The sequence below is a fragment of the Leptonychotes weddellii genome, chromosome 4 (genome assembly GCF_054177405.1).
Source record: "Leptonychotes weddellii isolate Sample4059 chromosome 4, ASM5417740v2, whole genome shotgun sequence".
Classification (NCBI taxonomy): Eukaryota; Metazoa; Chordata; class Mammalia; order Carnivora; family Phocidae; genus Leptonychotes; species Leptonychotes weddellii.
Window position 1 is genome coordinate 40,337,104 of NC_138372.1, and position 18,369 is coordinate 40,355,472.

An 18,369-nucleotide genomic window follows, 5' to 3' on the forward strand; every position below is an offset into this window, starting at 1 on the left:
GCTCTGTTTCTTGCTCCTGGAATAGGCCAGGCCAGGGCTCAGGTGATGAGCAGTACTGCAGTTACTCAGGGATTCGGGCTCCTTCCAACTAGTGACCCTGCCAAAGCGTATGGCCTGGTTGTCACTGGCATCCAGCTAAGAAGGGGAAAGTGCCAGAACCTCATGTGGGAGGTCTTCCCCACTTCTCTTCACATCTCCTGAAGACTAGAGACACCTGAGTGCAAGGGAGGCTGGGGAAGGCAGTTCTAGCAGCTCGAAGAAAGGATTTTAGTGACCAAGCGGACAATCAGGACTGCAGCTCCTGATGACCACGTCTGACACCCTAAGAAGTCGTCCCCTCCCTGATCCGAGCTACCGTCACCCCTCCCCGGGGCCCTTCTCACTGGTCGCCTGGCTTCTAGCCTCTCCCCCTGCGGTCAGCGGCATCCCATTCACACCTACGCCCGGTCACATTGCGACCAGCGGCAGACGTCCAAAAACGGGGAAAAGCGCCCACGATCCCCGGCCCTCCCCCCTGTCGTCCTTCAGTCCTTGTCCATGGTCCAGAGGGGGAACCCACCGGCGCCGGAGCCCAAGCCTCCAACAAGAAACGACGAAGGCTAGTCTCCAGGTCACGCTTTTATTTGTATAGAAGCAGCGGCCACGCAGCCACGGGGACATGAAGTGTGTCCGACAGCAAGCACAGCTCTTGCGGCTGCAAGAGCCTGCTCGGGGACACTCGGGCCTTTCTCCTTGGTCCCCGCGGTCATGGGAAAAATAAAAACCACACACCATGCACTGCTGCACGCATCCCCCACCCCTTCCCCTTCTGTAACAGCTAATGAAATGATGCAACCTTCCAGCCAAAGAAACTGGCTGCAACTCGGATTCTACAGAAAACCTTCGTGCAGCCAAGAAACTCGGGGCTCTGGAGGGGAAAGGCCTATTGTTTACTTTGCACACACACTCACCCCAGTGCCAAGTTTCACTCCCCCTGAAACCACCACATGGATGGACAGGGATGGGGCTGGCTAAGGGGAAAAAGCTGGTCGCGCGGCCTGCCATGCTTGCAAGTCACCATATGATGGGAGCAAAACGTAAACCTGAGGCTGCTGTGATCCCGAGACCCTCCCTTCCGAGCCCCCGTTTCCGGGTGAGGTCTGCGAAGGGCAGGATTTTGGTTTTTCTAGGACTAAGGGCGGTAGAGGCTGCTATAGCATCTCTGGCTACCCTCCCGGCGGCTTAAGGATGGAGGCCCCTCTGGTGGGACGCCAGGGCCTTCTTGGCCGGGCCCCTCTGCTCGGGCTAACCATTCCTCCACAAGAAGTAGGATCATCAGTTTAGCATCGCGCGGGAAACGCAGGCGCCCACCAGGAGGGCGAAGGCCAGAATTCATGTGCTCTGCAGACAAGCTGGGGAATGAGGTTTCTTAGTTTTCTCATGCCCCCTCCAGAGGCCAAATGGGTAAGGGCAGGGGGAGGGGGTGCCTTTGCCTCCTGAGGGTCACAAACGCGCCCAGCACTCACGGGACCATGCGAGGACACCTGGCAGTGTGCCGAGGCTGCAGGGGGATAGCTGAGCATCCCCCCGGGGAAAGCCTGGCTCCATCGGGCTTCTGGCAACCTGCAGTGACAAGACGCAGACCCTTCCCTGCGTGCCACAGGTGCGCTTCTCTGAGTGACAGGAGAGCTGGCCTTGGTCTGAAGGAAGGACCTTACAGCGCCCACGTGGAGGGTTTAGGTTTGGTCTGGCCTTGAGCGGCACTGCAAGCACACGGTCTGGGACAGTCATGCGCTCCCACAGCGGAAAGGCCTGGGGAGGTGAGGGGCCGCAGCTCCAGGGCCAGGTGACTCGCCCACGGTCACACGGCTTGCTGATAAGCCAGCAGGGCCTGACAGCCAGCTCCTGTCTCCTAGTGCAGTGCTCGCTCTTGCTTTCAGCAGGTCACTGCCTGGCACGGTTCACTCCATCCCAGCTCCCTACACGACACGCTTCCTTCTCAGAGGCTGGGTCCTCAGCTGGGGACGGGCCGTTCTTCAGATGGAGTTGCATAACCAACCAGGCTTTTAACAAGTCAGGAAGGACCTAGGGAGGCTCCTTTCCTTCTGGAAGGGAAACGGGGCTAATTTTCTCTGAGCTTAGGATTTGTAAGGCACTGAAATTAACTACAGCTATGGGCGGGGGCGAACGAAGGGAGGAGTGGTTGGAGAAATCAAGCTGATGGTCTTTCCTTGGGGCCCCACAGCGAGACTCCGCACTGAACCTCCATCTTCCTGCTTGGTGGGGTCCACCCCCCCACCCCCCACCCCAGGCCGCAGAGCAGTGTAGATGCAGCCCCCGCCCCCCGTGACTAGGTAGGCTCTGGGGCCCAAAAGAGGCACGGAGGGTCGGGGAGCCAAGGATGGGCGCAGGTGCTCCGGCCCTAGGTCAGAGCGGGAGCCACACCGCCTGGGCTGGGACAGGAGGCAGCCATGAAGTGTCTTCGAGGACACGGTCCTCTCTGAGACGTGGGTGATGGCTGCGGTGGGCCGGAAGGAGGAAGGGGCAGGGCGTCACCAAGGACGGCACAGGGAACTTTGGACTGGGACCTGGCTTTGGCACAGCGCGTCCCGGGCCTGCCTGCCCCATCTGTTGCCCTCCGGAGACCCTGGGGAGGGAGAGGAACCTTCCTTCCGTCTGTCTGTGAGGGGTGAGTCTGGCCGACTGAAGCAATGGCGGGTGCGACGCTGGAACATCCCCTCACCCTTCCAGCCAGAACTGCGCCCAGGTGACCTCACGCGGGGCCTTCCTGGACTCGGCGCTGAGCGGGAAGCCAGAGTCAGCCCAGCTACGGCCCTCAGCACCTGCCGCCAGACCGCCACCGGACCCCGATGCCCATGGCCTGCGGGCAGGCACTGTGACCCCCTTCACCAGGTGGACAGCTGGGTCCGGAAGGGCTGAGTGACTCGCCCAGAGTCACACAGCTCACGAGGGGCTGAACTGGGAACGGGACTCAGGTACGTCTGACTCCAGAGCCCACATCCTTTGCCCTCCACTCGGCTGCCTCTGGGAGCCAGAGCTAGCCATCGGGGCAGTCTGCGTGGGATTTCTGGAGGGGGTTCTTTCTGGAAGCGTGGATCTGGGAGAGCAGTCAAGCTTGAGTGAAGAGAAGATGCCTCCTGGACCTGGGGACAGGGCCCACCCACATGTCTGTCTCTTTCCGGGCGGGCCCACGCTCAGTGCCTGGCGGCCTTGCAGATCTTGTCGTACACCTCAGGGAAGGCGTCCTGGCAACCGAGCCGCTCCCGCAGCCTGTGGTACAGGGAGCCGTCGAACATCTCCCAGAACTCCTCCCGGCTCATGTAGCAGTCGGCATACAGCATCTGGAACCTGGGAAGCACAGGACGGGGAGGCTGAGGGGAGGGGAAGGGACCCGAGAGGCCCCGGCTGTGTCCCCGATGAGCCGCAGGAAGCGCTCGTGGAGGATTTCTCGTTTACACTTGCCCCCACATCCATCACCCCCCAAACTTTGATCATGGCCCCATGTCGTCCGTTGCCCTCCACCACCCAGGCGGCTCAGCTTTCTGTCACTGTGGATTCGGGACTTTCGTATACCTGGAATCATACAGTACTCCTTTTTCCTGGTTTTTTCAATCAGCGTAACTATTCTGAGATGTGTCCATGTATTAAATACCTCAAGGGTTTGTTCGAGGCTGGTTTCTGAGCTACGCTGTCCTGGGCCTCTGTGCGGCTTTCAGTCACGAATCCCTCCCTCCTTCGCTGAGCTCCTCCAACCCCGAGTAGCAGCCCGGAACCTATCTAAAACCACACCACCATCTGCTCTGGGGAGCGGCGCAGGGTGATCCCGGGGCTCTGGCCCGAGCACCTGGGGGATGCTGGTGTGCTCATGGGAGGGCTGTGAGGAAGAGGGGTGAGAAATCCCACCTCCAGACTTTCTCAAGGTACTTTCCAAACCAGAGGCCACTACGGCTCCACACTCCCTCGGCAACCAGTGGGGCTGGCTCGGGGCTGGCCACCTTGACCTTACTCTACACCCCCAGCAGCAGCACCCTGGGGCTGGCGGCCGGAGAAAGCGTGCCACGCTCTGGGCCACTCACCCATGCACGCTTCGGACGAACTTCTCCAACTGCCGCATGCACGACCTAGCTTCAAAGTGCTTCACGCGTGGCTCCCCATATGCTCCAATGTCAACATAGAGCTCGGCCTCATCTCCCTTGGGGTGCACCAGGCCCGGCTGGCTGGGCAGGATGAACGGGCACAGCCAGATGGGGTAGACCTGGGTGGACCAGGGAGAGGGGCGTTGGTGTTTTTTCTCCAACAGGTGCCAGGCTCATGGCAGGCCCACTCCACCCCCACCCAGAGACCCCTCTCTCTGGCTGCCCACAGCTCTGCTCCCGATCCCCGAGGCTATGGCCAACAGCGCCTCCACTCTGCCACGTTAGAGGGCACAAACGTGAACAGTTCACAGAGGTGCTCAGCAGCAGCCCCCATGCCTTCTCTCCTCTCAGGGCCATCACGGAGCAGGCCCATTTTACAGCTGGGAACACTGAGGCCCAGAGGGTGCCGTCCCCGGCTCACATGGATGTCGTTGTGGAAGGTGTGCACTGCCTGCGACAGGCACTTCATGGGCACCAGCATGTCCTGCACCACGTGGTGCTGCTCGTACAGCTTGCGCAGGGTCTCGCCCTGGGTCAGCTTCAGGAGGGAGATCTTGGGAGGCACCATCCAACCAAAGAGGTAGCGGAAGATGGGGTTGTTGCCAAAGGGGATGATGTCCTGAAAGACAAAGGTTGGCGATGGAGAGAAGGGGCCAACAGGGCCGAGGATCTCCATGGGCCAGGGGCCAGGTCCTCGTTCAGCGTTCCGTATGGCAGGGCCCACTCCTCCTGTCTGGAGGGGAACGGTGGTACCCACGGTTCGCCCAGCTGGGTCTGGGTTTGAGTCTCAGCTCTGGCATTTACCTGCTGCAATGACCTTGGGCTAGTTACTTAACCTCTTTGAGCTTAGTTTCCTTATCTGTAAAACAGGATTTGAGGGAATAATGAGATACCAACTAGAAGGCACACAGCCCAGTGCCGGGAGCAAAATAAGATAACTATAATTGCTGTCGTTGAGGTCCGAGTGGCTGGCACACAGACGGCATTTTGTAAATGGTCGAGAAAATGTCACTGAATGAGAAGATCATCAGAGAGCTTAAGCAATTTCCCCAATGTCACATAGCCAGGGGCCGCTCTCACCAGGGTGGGCAAGGTCTGGCTCAGGGTCATCCATGAGCCCACTGGTTCACAGCGTCTCCTGAGAGGCCTTCTCAGACTCCTATTTAAAATGTTACTGCTCCCCACCCCTCCACGCACAAGAGCAAATTCTCTGTCATCTTTCAAGGCCAAGCCTGACGGCTAACCTCCAACCCTAGGCAGAATTAGCCACTTCTCTTCTCGTGCCTGTGGCCCTTCACAGCGCTACCTTGCCTGCCTCCCCCAACTCAGCCTCCCTGGAGACCCTCCCGAGCAGAGGCTGCTCTTCTTCTTCCATGCTCAACCCACCACCGGGGAGGAGCCCCCCTCCCTCAGCACTGCTTCCGACAATACCCCATGCCGCCCACCAGCTCACCAGCTCACCATCCTGCCTGGTCCCAACAGCCGAGACTCTGGCCTCCCTCCACTCACTATCTTCCTCCCTTGCTCCAAGCCTGTCTTCCCGAATGTAAAGCAATGTCCTTGGCTTCAAGAATGGGGTAGCATTCTTGGAGCGAGTACCTGCGCATGAACTGGGGGAAGAGCAGAGGGAGAGAGACAAGCAGATTCTGCGCTGAGCACGGAGCTGGATGTGAGGCTCCATCTGACAACACCGAGACCAGGGCACGAGCCGAAATCAAGGGTCAGACGAAATCAAGGGTCAACCGACTGAGCCACCCAGGTGCCCCCAAGGACATTCCTTTATTCATTAAACAATTATGAGGTGCCTATGAGGTCAGGTATGAGGTTCCACGCTGGGTGCTGGGGATAGCAAGATAAACGAGACATGGTCCCTATCCCTGTCCTCCAGTCAAAGAGACAGGCCAGAAGACTACAGTGTGGGAAGAGCTGGGACAAAATGACGCAGGGCCCACATCAGACTCGGGGTCAGGGGTGGCTTCCCAAAGGAACCTGGGTGCTAAGCTTTGGAAGCCGAGTGACCCTCCCTCTCTGCCCTGGAGCCAGCTCTCCGACTGGCAGCCCACTCCTACGAGGGAGGGACCCATCTGCACCCAGCTCTACTCGGCTCTTAGATCCTGGCATCAACAGTGACGCTAGCACATGACCGGAGAACAATGTGTGGCTTGGCTTTTATTGTTTCCTCGCTTGTTTTTGGAAAAGTCACACATGCCCACAGCAGAAATCCCAGCCATCCAAAGGTTAGGCCTCCTTTCATGTCCTCACCCCATTTCCCCCCTAGTCCTGACCCCACTTCATTCTTCCCCAACCCGACTTCTGTCCCCTCCCCAAAGGCAGCCACTGTTAGGAAGGATCTGTGTCCCTTTCTAGAGACACCTGATGCGCAGACACGCGGACGGGCGTACAAGCCAACAGCTCACAGACAGTGTCTGACAGCCTCGTGCTTCTCCCTCCCCCTGTGCCTCGTGCGCAGCCGGCCAGCGCGCGCTTGCTCGGGGGGCTACCACTGCCCCGCGGGGACCCACAAACTATGGCTCCTCGGACAAATCTGGCCCACAAATAAAGCTCTACTGGGACACAACCATGCCCATGTGTTTACGTACTGTCTGTGGGGGCTTTCAGACTGTGAGGGCAGATCGGCCTCTAGAGAGACCTCATGGTCCACAGAACCCAAACTAGCATCTGGCCCTTTACACTGCCCTCCTGTGTGGATGGACCTTAACTGACTGAATCAGTTCTGTACGGATAAGCACTTGGACGATTCCCAGACTATTCCAGTGAGTATCCTTTCTACCTGTGCCTTTGCCCATTTACACCTTCGTTTGTCTGTAAAATAAATTCCAAGAAGTGGAAACTTCTGGTTCAGTGTGTGCCATTTTAGTGGATATTATTTCAAGAGTGTGTGCCATGTCACACTCTCCCAAATGACACCAGGCAGTGCTGTTTCCCCAGGCCAAACAGCGTCGTCAAAATTCTGCCTCGCCATCATCCTGCGGGTGAAAGATGTGACTCCTGAAATTTTGTTTTGCCCGGCTTTAATGGAGTGAGACCCATCATCTCTCTCATGTTTAACAGCCATTTGTATTCTTGCCTTAAAAACAGTCAATTGTTAGCCGAAAGTATCAGCTAGAACCATTCCTTTTCCAAAATCTCAACCTCAGAAAAGTTCAAGTTTTTTTTTTTTTATTTTATTTATTTGAATAGAGAGAGACACAGCGAGAGAGGGAACACAAGCAGGGGGAGTGGGAGAGGGAGAAGCAGATTTCCCGCTGAGCGGGGAGCCCGACGTGGGGCTCGATCCCAGGACCCTGGGATCATGACCTGAGCCGAAGGCAGACACTTAACCGACTGAGCCACCCAGGCGCCCCAGAAAAGTTCAAGTTTTAAACAGTAAGCCCTGACCTCCTCTTCTCATCCCTCTGCCTCTGAGTGACCCCAGGCCCCGTGTCCCTGACTTTACTCCTGGTCCCCCAGTCTCTGCCTGCCCTTGCCATTTACCTGGGTCCAGTCTGCTACCAGCCTGCTCTGCTCTGCAGGGCCCCACAACAGATCCAGGGGGCCTGGCCTGAGCCAGGACCCCAAGACCCAAATGCAGGCCCTGTGGCAATGGCATTAAAAAGAAACACGAATCACCAAGAACCCTATCCGGTGCTACCTCCCTGTATCAGCCAACCACTAACACGGACAGAAAAGGGAAGGGAAAGAGGGGGCTGCCCAGAGTCCTCTTTCCCTTCAGTCCTTCCTTACTCATCACTAAGCCACGCTGGAGTATTGAGAGAATGTGAATTTACCAGGAAGGGAGATAAACACAATTGAGCTAGTTTTGTGCAACTGGTCCGCTCAGAACGAAACACATACACATGAAGAGTTAAATACTCCTAATAAGAGATGAACAGTAAATTCGTTCCAATAATTTAAATTATTAATTTTTCTTTACTTAGAACGTTAAATAGCAAACTTCAGAGAGACCACGGTACTATCTTTGACGGTACTCTTTCCCTGCTTTTTGCACCGTGCCCTGCAGATCATGTGGCTGGCCTTGACCCCAAATATTACTGATTAACTGAGCTGGGTGAAGCTGGGTGAAGGAAGGCCTGGCCCCAGGGTGACAGGAGCGGACCAAGAGGTTCAGCATCAGCCTAGGTCACCTGTGATTGATTCAAGGGTGGATGCAGCAAGGAGGAACCAGGGTGGAGGGCTGCCTGAGGGAGGAGGAGTTCACCCCAGGGGAGGGGGAAAAGGCATGCACTTGACATTGTTTATTACCCCTTCTTTCTAGAAGTCTGGGCTTCTGCAACTCTGCTGTGGTGGATGCCGTGGTGCTCCGCCCAGATGCCCTGTGCGCAAATCTCAGGCGTAAGACACCCGTCCTACCAGACTCTTCCTTTCACCTCGGGAAGGACAGCCAGCGCCTCACGGCACAGAAATATAAGACAAACCTCATCATGAATCCTAGCTCTGTGGTTAAAAAAAAAAACAACACACAAATTCTTACTCCTGAAACCAATACTACATTATATGTTAACTAACTTGAATTAAAAACAAAAAGCGAAACACCCACAGATGCTTTGCTACTCCTTTCTTCAAAAGAGGTGGAGCGTGATTTGCCTCCCTGAGTGGGGGCTGGACTTGCTCTGACAGCGTCCAGCGGGGCTGGCGGAGTGTGAGGAGACGGGCCCCGTAAGGCCTCGAGGCTCCTCCTTGGTCGCTCTCCTGGACAGCTCCCACTGCCCTGTCATGAGGACACTCAAGCAGCCCACGTGGCAAGGAACGGAGGCCTCTTGTTAACAACCGTGTGAGGGAACCTTCTGGAAAACGTATCCTCCATGCCCCCGCAAGCCTCCAGATGACACTGGACTGCAACCCTGAGCCAGAGTCACCCAGATTAGTCCCTCCCCAATCCCTGCCCTCAGAAAACTGAGAGAACAGAAAATAATAAGAAATTGTCAGTTGTTTTAATCCTCTAAGTTTGGGGTAGTTCATTATGCTGCAAGAGATAACTATACTTGATCTCTTCCTGAGTTGTGTTACTCTGGATAACCTAAGCCTCAGTTCCCCCCCATCTGGAGAATGGAACAGACATGAGGCCCCACCACCCTGGGGCTGTTAGGAAGGTTGAGGTACCGCGTGTGTGGTGTTCGGCGTCTCAGCTAACACATACGGAGCAGTTACTGTGTACTCTTTGATGTTCTTCTCGGGCTCCCTTGCTGGTCCTCTTTCTTTTCCTGTCCCTTAAACGTTCTTGCTCCTGACAAAAACACACTTCCCACAACCTAACACTGTTCTTGGCAGGGACAAAGAGGGACTTACAGTGTCTTCTGCATTTGGCAGACCACCAACCGCTCTGGGCCTTGACGAGGGAGCTCTCTTGGAGGTGGGGGTGCCCCGCGCTCGCAGGCGCTGATGGGCCCTCCGCTCCCCACTCCTCCAACCCCTCACCACGTCCCCATCACATTCAGCCTGAGAGACGGGCCCACAGTTAGGATGTCCCACCTTCTCCTAGGAGACTGTCAGGTCTAACCTCATGTCTGTCAGCCTGGTTTAACCTAGTCACCACGGCCTCCAGGTGCCCTGTGACCTGCTACCACGATGCAACATGTCCTAATCTGACTCCACCCGGCCCTGTCCCCTCATCTCCCAAGCCCTCCTCCATGTTCTCGTGGTCTGACATCAGCAAAGCCCCTCCATCCCCAGTCTCTTCTCTGGACACTGTCCTCCTCTGCCGGCTCTTAGCTGGGGGCTGGCTGGTCCCTGCGGGCCTCCTCAGGGGCATCATTTCCTCTCCCACGACCGTCTGGGGTTGACGGAGGTGAGTGGGGCTCCTCCTGTGGCTTCATTACCGCTTCCAGATTACTGTTCGTCTCCTCAGCAGCTTTGGTGCAAGTTGTACAACATGACGAATGTACTAAATACCACCGAATGGTACACATTAAAGTGGTTATTTCTAGGTTCTATGACTTAGAAGAAAAAAGAACCCATGTAGCCCAGTTGAGGACCCATGCTCTGGCTCGTCCCCCCCCCCGAACCCCACCGTGGTCAGGTCCCTGTGCACAAGTCCCTCTCCACCCCCCGCCAGAGGCCTTCTCTGTCGCGCCTCTTTAAAATGTCACTGCATCTCACCCCTCCACACAGAACAGCAAATCCCTGCTCACCTTTCAAGGCCAAGCTCGACGGCCACCTCTGACCTGGGGCAGAACGAGCCGCCTCCCCTTCCCATTCCCATGGCCCCGCACCGTGCCAGGGTCTGTCGGCCTGGTGAGGCTACGGCTCCTCAAGGGCAGAGCGGGTGTGTGTGCTCCCAAGTGCCCGGCCCGGAGCAGATGCTCTGGGACAGGCTGCTGAGCCCAAGTGAGAGCCGTCTGCTCCTCCCGGAGGACAGCACTGTGGTGTCTCTGGTGTCTCTGTCTGTGGCGTCACGGGTGCTCTGCGTCCCTGGGACTAGGCCCCTCTGGCCCTACAGTGCCGGCCGGCTGGGGACTCCGAGCCTCACCTGGAGCTCCCAGAAGATGCTGCGTGTGTGCCGGTGGTAGTAATGTCTCAGGGGGATGTACTCCAGGCCCTCCCGCTTTGTCTTCAGGTAGTTCTCCACGTGCTTGAAGAACCAGGGCTTGTAGTAGTTGCCAATGCTATTCAGCTGAAATGACAGAGGGCACTGTGTCAGCCCACAGACGAGGGCCTGATGCCATCGGGCCGTAACGGTGATACCCGCCTCTGCTCAGCACCTGCGGCCTTTTCAAAGGTTCCGAGTCCGTCACCACCCGTGAGACTCTTGAGAGCCCGGTGAGGCTGAGCACAGCGGGCATTCTCTAGCAGAGCGAGGGTAAGTGGTGCCCGACGGTCTGGAGAGCTCAGCCACCCCTCCCCCTCACGGACAGAACCGAGGGGCAAATGCCGAAGGACGCAGCGCCACGCGGGGGACGCCTTCCCTCCCTCCCTCCCACTCCGCCTACCCTGTCACCGGGTCCCGCGGCCAGCAGCACTGACTGACCGTGGCACTTCCCTTGCGGCCGACACCAAGGCCCACGACCCTCTGGGTGCCGTGCTCCCCTCAGGCAGCCCCCCTCAGTGGAGGAAGCTCACAGAGCGAACCTAACACTTCCCTGGCACCAGGCCCCCGGCCTCCAATGCCTAGATCTTATATTGAGACAGTCTTCAGTCCTAAACGGTTCAGGACTCCACCTGCGGGGGGCCCCGGCATGACTTAGCCTCTCTGGGCCTCAGCGTCCTCGCACATGGAATGAATTCCGGGCAGGTGCTTTTGGAGAGAGGCAGGGCGACGGCCTGGAAGGAACACGGGCTCCAGAGCTGGGGCCAGACCCCGGCTCCCATCACCCACCAGCTGTGTGACCTGGGGCCGGTCGCTCTCTCAGCCTCTCTCTTCGCATATAAAACGGCAATAAAACTATCGACGTTGTGGGAGGTTTTCTGTGCCAATTAGAAATCACACCCACACGCCGCAGACACTCGGGCCCCACGTCAGACCCCGTTTTCCCTGGGGGGTGGGAGAGGCCCCCGAGTTTTATGGGGCAGGTGAGATCGCACCCAGCTGGGGTGCAGCACAGGCTGAGGAGGGGGCCGAGAGCAGCAGCCTCGGAGCAGAGGCACGATGCTGCCGGGGAACCGTCGGGGTATAAAGGCGGGAGCAGAGGTAAGATGAGCATTCCCAGGGTGGCTCATGGCCGAGACCCATCACAACAACACGCTCCGGGCACTTCACGTGCTTGCTCTGTATCCCCTCGGTGACCTTGCAAGGCAGAGCTGTGTTTGTCTCGCTGGTGAGGAGACTGAGACCCATCAAGGTGGAACAGCGCGCCCGAGGCCACACGGCTGGCCAGGGGCAGGGCAAGGACTCAAGCCTATCCCACGTTGCACGAGGCCAGGGCTGGGCAGCGGGGAACTTGAACAGTGCGCTCTGGAATGTGAACGTTATAAAAAAACAACAACAAACCTATCACTATTTTCTCCCGATTCCAAAAGCAAAGTAAATGCCTTGTGGGAACCTCACATGCTGCAGAAATATGCAACTTGGCAAGAGAGACACCTTGCAGCCTCACCCTCCCGAGGTAACTACTAACACGGATGTGTACTCATTAGGTTTTCTTTTCTGTGCATACACATGGATTTATAAAAATGGGATCGTCCTGTGCACTGTTTGTGGATTCGCTTGTCCTACTTTGAACACACGGTGCTGGTCCTGGGCAGGTCACTCTGAGCCTTGCTTTCAGCACCGGTGAAACGGAGCTATTACCCGCCCTGGAGTGGCTGTGGAAACCAGAAAAGCCAACAAGGAAAGTGCCCGGGATGGCGCCTGCCCACGGGCACAGCGGTCAGTTCCCAGCCCTCTCCCATCCTCTGCCCCCGACCCCCTCACAAGCCCCTCCCCTAGGAGCCTCTGGCCCCCATCTCTGGCAGCAACGCTCCAGCCCATGCAGGTGTCCCCTCGTGCAGCAGGCCACTATGCTGGCAGGAAACGGGGGCCACGAGGTGCCAGGACGCTGGGCTGAAGAGCCTGTTTGTGCAAGTCCACGTTAGCGTGGTTAGCGCGGCTAGCGCGGCAGGGCAAAGGACGCAGTGCACTGGCCTCTGCCTGCTGGTACAAGGGACAGTGAAACCCAACAGGAGCAGAGCAACCTGATCTAACCGCAGGTGTGGCCTGGCCACACACCAGCTGCATGATGGAATCGAGACCAGGGCATACCTGGGTTCGGGTGCTCCCTGTGCTCCTCGACTCAGTAGGAACCTCCGGGCCAGACAAGCCCGGGAGATGCTAAAGAACCCGGACACTGTGTCTCTCCCAGGGATAGGTCCGCTGGGGCAGCCAGAGGGCCACAGGAGCTCCGGTTCCAGCTGGAGCACTCAGAGAGCACGCCCCTCCCTAGCCCCGGGCCTCCCCTGTACGTCAGGGTGGGCTGCCTCCTCCCACTGGCTCTTCTGGGCCTGCAGAGGGCCCATCCCAGGGCCACACAGCCCGGGACAAATTCCTGAGCAGCTTGCCCAACAGGAGTGTTCGGAAGAATGAGATGTCCATATGTCTAATAGTATCTGCCACTCTCCTCCCCGAACCCTGTTACCGATGGGCATCAGGACACTTTGTAAAAGTCTGCAGCCTGGGGGCCTGGCCCCTCTCCCACTGATACCAGGTGAACCTCGCGGTAAGACCGTGGTCTTCTAGGGCAATAAGGGAATGGGTTACGGTGTCCCAACACTTTAAAAGCTGTACAAACCCCGCTGCCCGATTATAACATTAGGTGGCATCTAATACAGCAAACAGGTACCAGGGATGAGCACAGGGAGTGGCCCCTCCGCCAGCCTCTAAGGGAATGCCTGGGAGAAGGCAGAAGACATCTGCACTAGATGTCCTTGCCAGGTGACCAGGTGCTAGGTGACCCGCACTGACGGGGCCTGGGGAGCGACACGGCACATTGGCTTTGTGTCTATGTCCAGTGTTCCCATTCCTGCTCCAGGATCCCCATCCCCCAGCACCCACCATGGTGCCCCACCAGGACGGGTCCTCGGTCAGTGTCTGTGAATGCTGCTGGATTACAGAAGCTGGTAGGCTGGGGAAGTAACACTGGACTAGGAGTCAGAGACCTGCCCCATGCTAGCCGTGAGCGCTCACAGAAATCTCGTCCCCTCTGGGCCTTATTTCCCTATTTAGAGAGGGAATTGCATGAGACGATTTCCAAGTGCTTTACAATTTTAGAAGGTTTTAAGTATACTGGTATAGATCAAAAGCCTTAAGAGTACTTATCCTTTGATGTACTTTAAGATATTATTCCAATTATAGACAAAAGATGTTCATGGCTACCTTAATTAAAATCAGGAAAGACTGGGGCGCCTGGGTGGTTCAGTCGGTTAAGCGTCCGACTCTTGGTTTTGGTGCAGGTCATGATCCTGGCGTCGTGAGATGGAGCTCTGCATCGGGCTCTGTGCTGGGCATGGAGCCTGCTTAAGATTCTCTCTCTCCCTCTCCCTCTGAGCCCCCTTGCCACTCTCTCTCTAAAAATAAATAAATAAATAAAAAGAAAAAGGAAAGACTGGAAGCAACTTATATTTCCAACCACGGGGCCATGGTTCAGTAAATGATAGGGCATTCGCTCAACACAGTGCTCTGCAGTCATTAAATGACAATTTTGAAGGCCATGCAACTATGTGGGGAAACACGTATCACACTCAACCGGAAAACACAAGTTTGAACAGCTGGTCACAGCCGATCACAGCCGAAGACGAACAAACGGAAAAAAGCATACAAAGAGATGTTCGAACCACAAAGGCGACCCGAGAACCACAAAAGGAAACGAGATGCTATTTTTAACCCTATCAGATTGGCAAAAATGAAAGCGTGATCGTATCCAGTGTCGGCAAGAACGTAGGAGAAAGGCATATTGTCACACACGGTCGCCGGACGCGGGCAGAAGCACCACTGCTCTGAAGGACTGTTTGGCAGCGGCTGTCGGTGTGTAATGTGCTCCAATCCTTAAGTCAGGAATTCCAATATTTGGACTCAATCCTACGGAAGTGCTTGCCCAAGAGGCCAAGGATGGATGTCAGAGAATCTTCAACGCAATCTTATTTGTAAGAGCAAAACATCTGAAGCAAGATAGATGTTCATCAGGAAGCAGCGCGTTAGGTCAGTTATTCCACGCCATCCTGAGACACCGGGAGGAAAGGAGGGTGCGCCCACGCGCGTGTGCACACACCTCGAGGCATGCACCGTGTTACAAGCGGTTACTCTGGGGGTGAGCCTGGGGGAAGAGACCCATTTTAACTTTCCTTTATATAGTTCAACGTTGTGATGCTACTTTTATAATTTAAAAACTTTAAGGTATGCCCTGAAAAGAGAGGAAATAAATATACCCAACGGTTAGCAAGAGCTGGTTTTGGGTCATGTTTATCGGTAGGGTCTTCTTTCCTTTTACTCATTTATAGTTTCCAAGTCTCTCATACACACAAACCCTTTCACATGAGAGAAAAAAAGCTGCTATTGAAAATGACGTCCATCAAAGGAGTGTCCATCTAGATTCTGAGGCATCAAATCCATTCTGCAAATCTTGGTTCTGTCATCTCGTGGAAGTTCACAGGACCTCTTAGAGCCTCAGTTCCCTCATCTATAAAATGGGGTTGCTGTAAGGATCAGCAAAAGGGTGTGCCTTTCAAGAGGCACACATGTATCTGGCAGGTGTTCGGGGCAGAGTCAACGGATGCTTCCATCCCTGTCTGAGACAGCTCTGACTGTAGATCCTAGGGCCCCAACCCCGGGTGGGCTGACCGAGGTCATGGCCTCAAAGAACGTGGCTGCCAGGCAGGGTCAGGGTGGGGGCACAGGCTCAGCCCCAGCCCACCTGGGCCTTCCTCCTCCCTAGGCCTTGGCCCTCAGCCGCTGACGCCCTGGCCTACCTTGCTGGGCTCTGCCTGGTCTGTCATGACCCCCGTCATGATGACAGCCTCATCCAGGGAGTACAGCAGCCCTTCCACGAAGTGGTTCTCTAGCCGCTGGGACTCCCGGGTGAACTTGTCGCAGATAGCCTCCAGGCCCCACACCGGCTCAAACCGAAGCCTGACGTACTTCTTGGCGGGGATGATGCGGATCTCGGCGGCCACCAGGAAGCCCAGGGTCCCACAGGACCACGGCACAGCGTAGAACAGGTCTGAGTTTTCCGACTATAAGGCAAAGTCAACACATGCTGAGAGCCTGCACCCCCAGACCCCGCAGTGTGGCACACAGTGAACAGCGGTGCAAAGAACCCAGGGCCTCAGCTTACTTCCTGCTCTGTTGCTGTCTTATTGTATAAACCCTAACCAGGAACTTCAGAAACAGGACTTTCTGGGCCTGTGTTCCCTCTGCGGCTTCAACTGCCCTCTGTACCAGGGATGCTCATGGAAAGCACAGCCTCTCTCTTCCACCCAGGTACAGCCCCGGGACCACAGGCTGCCCAGGAACAGGCCAGGACCAGCACTGCCCAAGGAACCAAAATGGGGGATGAAGGGCTAAGGGTCCCAGGCCAGGCTAAAAAAAGAGCTTCCTGACGGTCCCGGTCAGCAGGGAACATTAAAATGGGCCATTACTAAAACAAGCCTTTTTTAGTCCATGAGCTGTGGAATCCCCCCGGAACCCAGGGAAAGCACTAACACTTCCACGGGAACAGGTAAGGAAAGTGAGGCTCTAAGAGGTGACATGGCTCTCCCCAGGCATCCCACAAGTCAGCACAGAGAGGCCAGCATTCAGGCAAGGTCGCCTAACTCCCTACCCAACATTCTTCCTGGAAGACCTCATCTGGTTCCACAATCTGCTTCTAACCTTATCATTTCTTGTTCTGGTATTTGTCTTAGAGACAGACAACCGACTTTTCATCTGGCCATTCTCATTCAGGTTCTTTGATTCTAACAAAGCTCCTTTTAAAAAAGTCCAGCTTTGTCGGGCCCTTTACCAAGAGGACAGTCCTCTGTCGTCTCTGCTCATGCTGCATGCCCTTGGTGTGGCTGTGGTGGAGGGCAGGGGGTGAGGGCAGGGGGTGAGGGCGGGGGACTGGGGCAGGGAAGCTCTGCAGCAGGCTGGCAGAAGTCTCTGGAACAGCACAAGTCGGCCATCTGGGCCCCCACCTAACCACATTGTCAGATAGCAGCAGTAATAACCAGGTGTCTGCCAGGTACCCAGCTCTATGTTAGGTGTTTCACATATGGCATCTCCTTTCTCCTCCTTACAATGCATTTGTCAGATGAGGAAAATGGGCCTCAGGGAAGAAGGGAAGTCACTCACGAATGTTTGTCTCCTTTCTCTGCTGGGAATAAACAGGTCAGAAGGCAGGGCCCAAGCAAGTGTTTAGGAAAACGTGCTGAATTGCTGTGAATCCTGAAAGGGGTCTCTCTTGTCTAAGACCAGGGCTCTCCAGCCTGCCCTGGACTCTCTTCTGTGAGGCCAGGAACCCTGGTGGCTCTCTAAAACATCTTCTTGTAAAAAGTGACTCTATCCCTGCCATCTAGGGGCCTCTTAGATATGCTCAGAAATCTGAGTTTGTTAAAAGTTTCAATCCTGTCCCACTCATTAGGGTAAAATGCCTTAAATGTTTGCATCCCACTTTGGGCAGCAGAATTATCTTTTGTTTCTCCAAAACAGCACCTCTTGCCACTTTTAGTTACATCTCACAACACCTGGCATAGAGCTCTGTGGCTCGGGCCCGACTCGCCCGAGAGAGACAGAATGCTATAATAAATGGCTAAGGGCATGGATCTGGGAGCCTGATAATTTGGGTTTGAAGCCCAGTTGTGTGGGATTTCCTAGCTGTGTGATCTTGGGCAAGTTTATTAGCCTCTCTGTGTTTTAATTTCCCATCTCTAAAATATGGCTAATAATAGTACCTCGTAAAGTTATTGAAGGATTAAATGGCTTAATATATATGAAGCATTTACAACAGTATCTGAGCACATATAAGGGGCTATATCAATCTTTGTTATTATTATGGATACAGACCCAGACTGAACAGGTGTGTTTGAAAGGAAGCACCTTCAGGGTTCCTACCTCCCCAGGATCCTTGATGCCCAGGGCAGGCTGGTGGGAAGTCCCCCATCTCGGAACTCACCGGTGTGCATCGCACAAAGCTGCCATCGGCTAGGACCAGCTCATAGGCAGTGCAGATGTGTTGGAACAGGCCGTACTTGTGGGATGATGACTCGATGCCCGTGCCCATGATCAAGCCCCCTGCAGAGACACGCGAGTTAGCCAGGCAGAGCTGTGGGGTGCAGGGTCAGGAGGGGATCGAGTAAAGGGCACTTCACAGGAGCTGGGGTTGCTCACAGCACAAGGGAGGTGTGACAGGATTGGCCACTTGGGGTAGATTTCCCATCTCTGTGGATCTGGAGAGCAGGAGAGGGAAGGAGGGGCTCGTATGGGAACCTGGGGGCTTCCCTGAGGTAGGGGGACCTGCAGAAAAGCCTGTCAAGGATGCTCACACCCTCACCTCTATCCAGACCCTGCCTCAATGCCTGTGCGCACTCATCTTAAGAGGGACCTTAACAAAACAGGGTGGGGGGGGTGCCTGGGTGGCAGGAAGCCGTGTCCTGTGGTGTTTCCCCTGGAGAAGGAAAGGCATTGGGGACCATGAATCCTACAGAAAGAGAGACAGACTAGACTTATTCTGTGTGCTCCTCAAGGCAGAACTGGAGTTACGGACACATGTCACGGGGACACAGTTTCGCGCCAGAGAGAAGGTACTGCCTGAGAACCAAAGGCAGGCAGCCA

At 55.8% G+C, this 18,369-nt stretch overlaps 1 protein-coding gene across 1 annotated transcript in view; it reads right to left on the bottom strand.

Moving 5' to 3' along the window:
- Positions 1-605: 605 nt before the first annotated feature.
- The window catches only part of DHCR24 (24-dehydrocholesterol reductase), a 28,462-nt gene continuing 10,698 nt past the window's right edge, over positions 606-18,369 (bottom strand). The window contains exons 3-8 of the mRNA XM_081816863.1: positions 17,711-17,860; positions 15,531-15,794; positions 10,624-10,767; positions 4,558-4,755; positions 4,077-4,255; positions 606-3,348 (exon numbers count right to left, since the gene is read on the bottom strand). Of these exons, the coding sequence (XP_081672989.1) occupies positions 3,195-3,348; positions 4,077-4,255; positions 4,558-4,755; positions 10,624-10,767; positions 15,531-15,794; positions 17,711-17,860 (1,089 nt within the window). The 3' untranslated portion in view covers positions 606-3,194. The remainder of the gene's footprint in view (positions 3,349-4,076; positions 4,256-4,557; positions 4,756-10,623; positions 10,768-15,530; positions 15,795-17,710; positions 17,861-18,369) is intronic.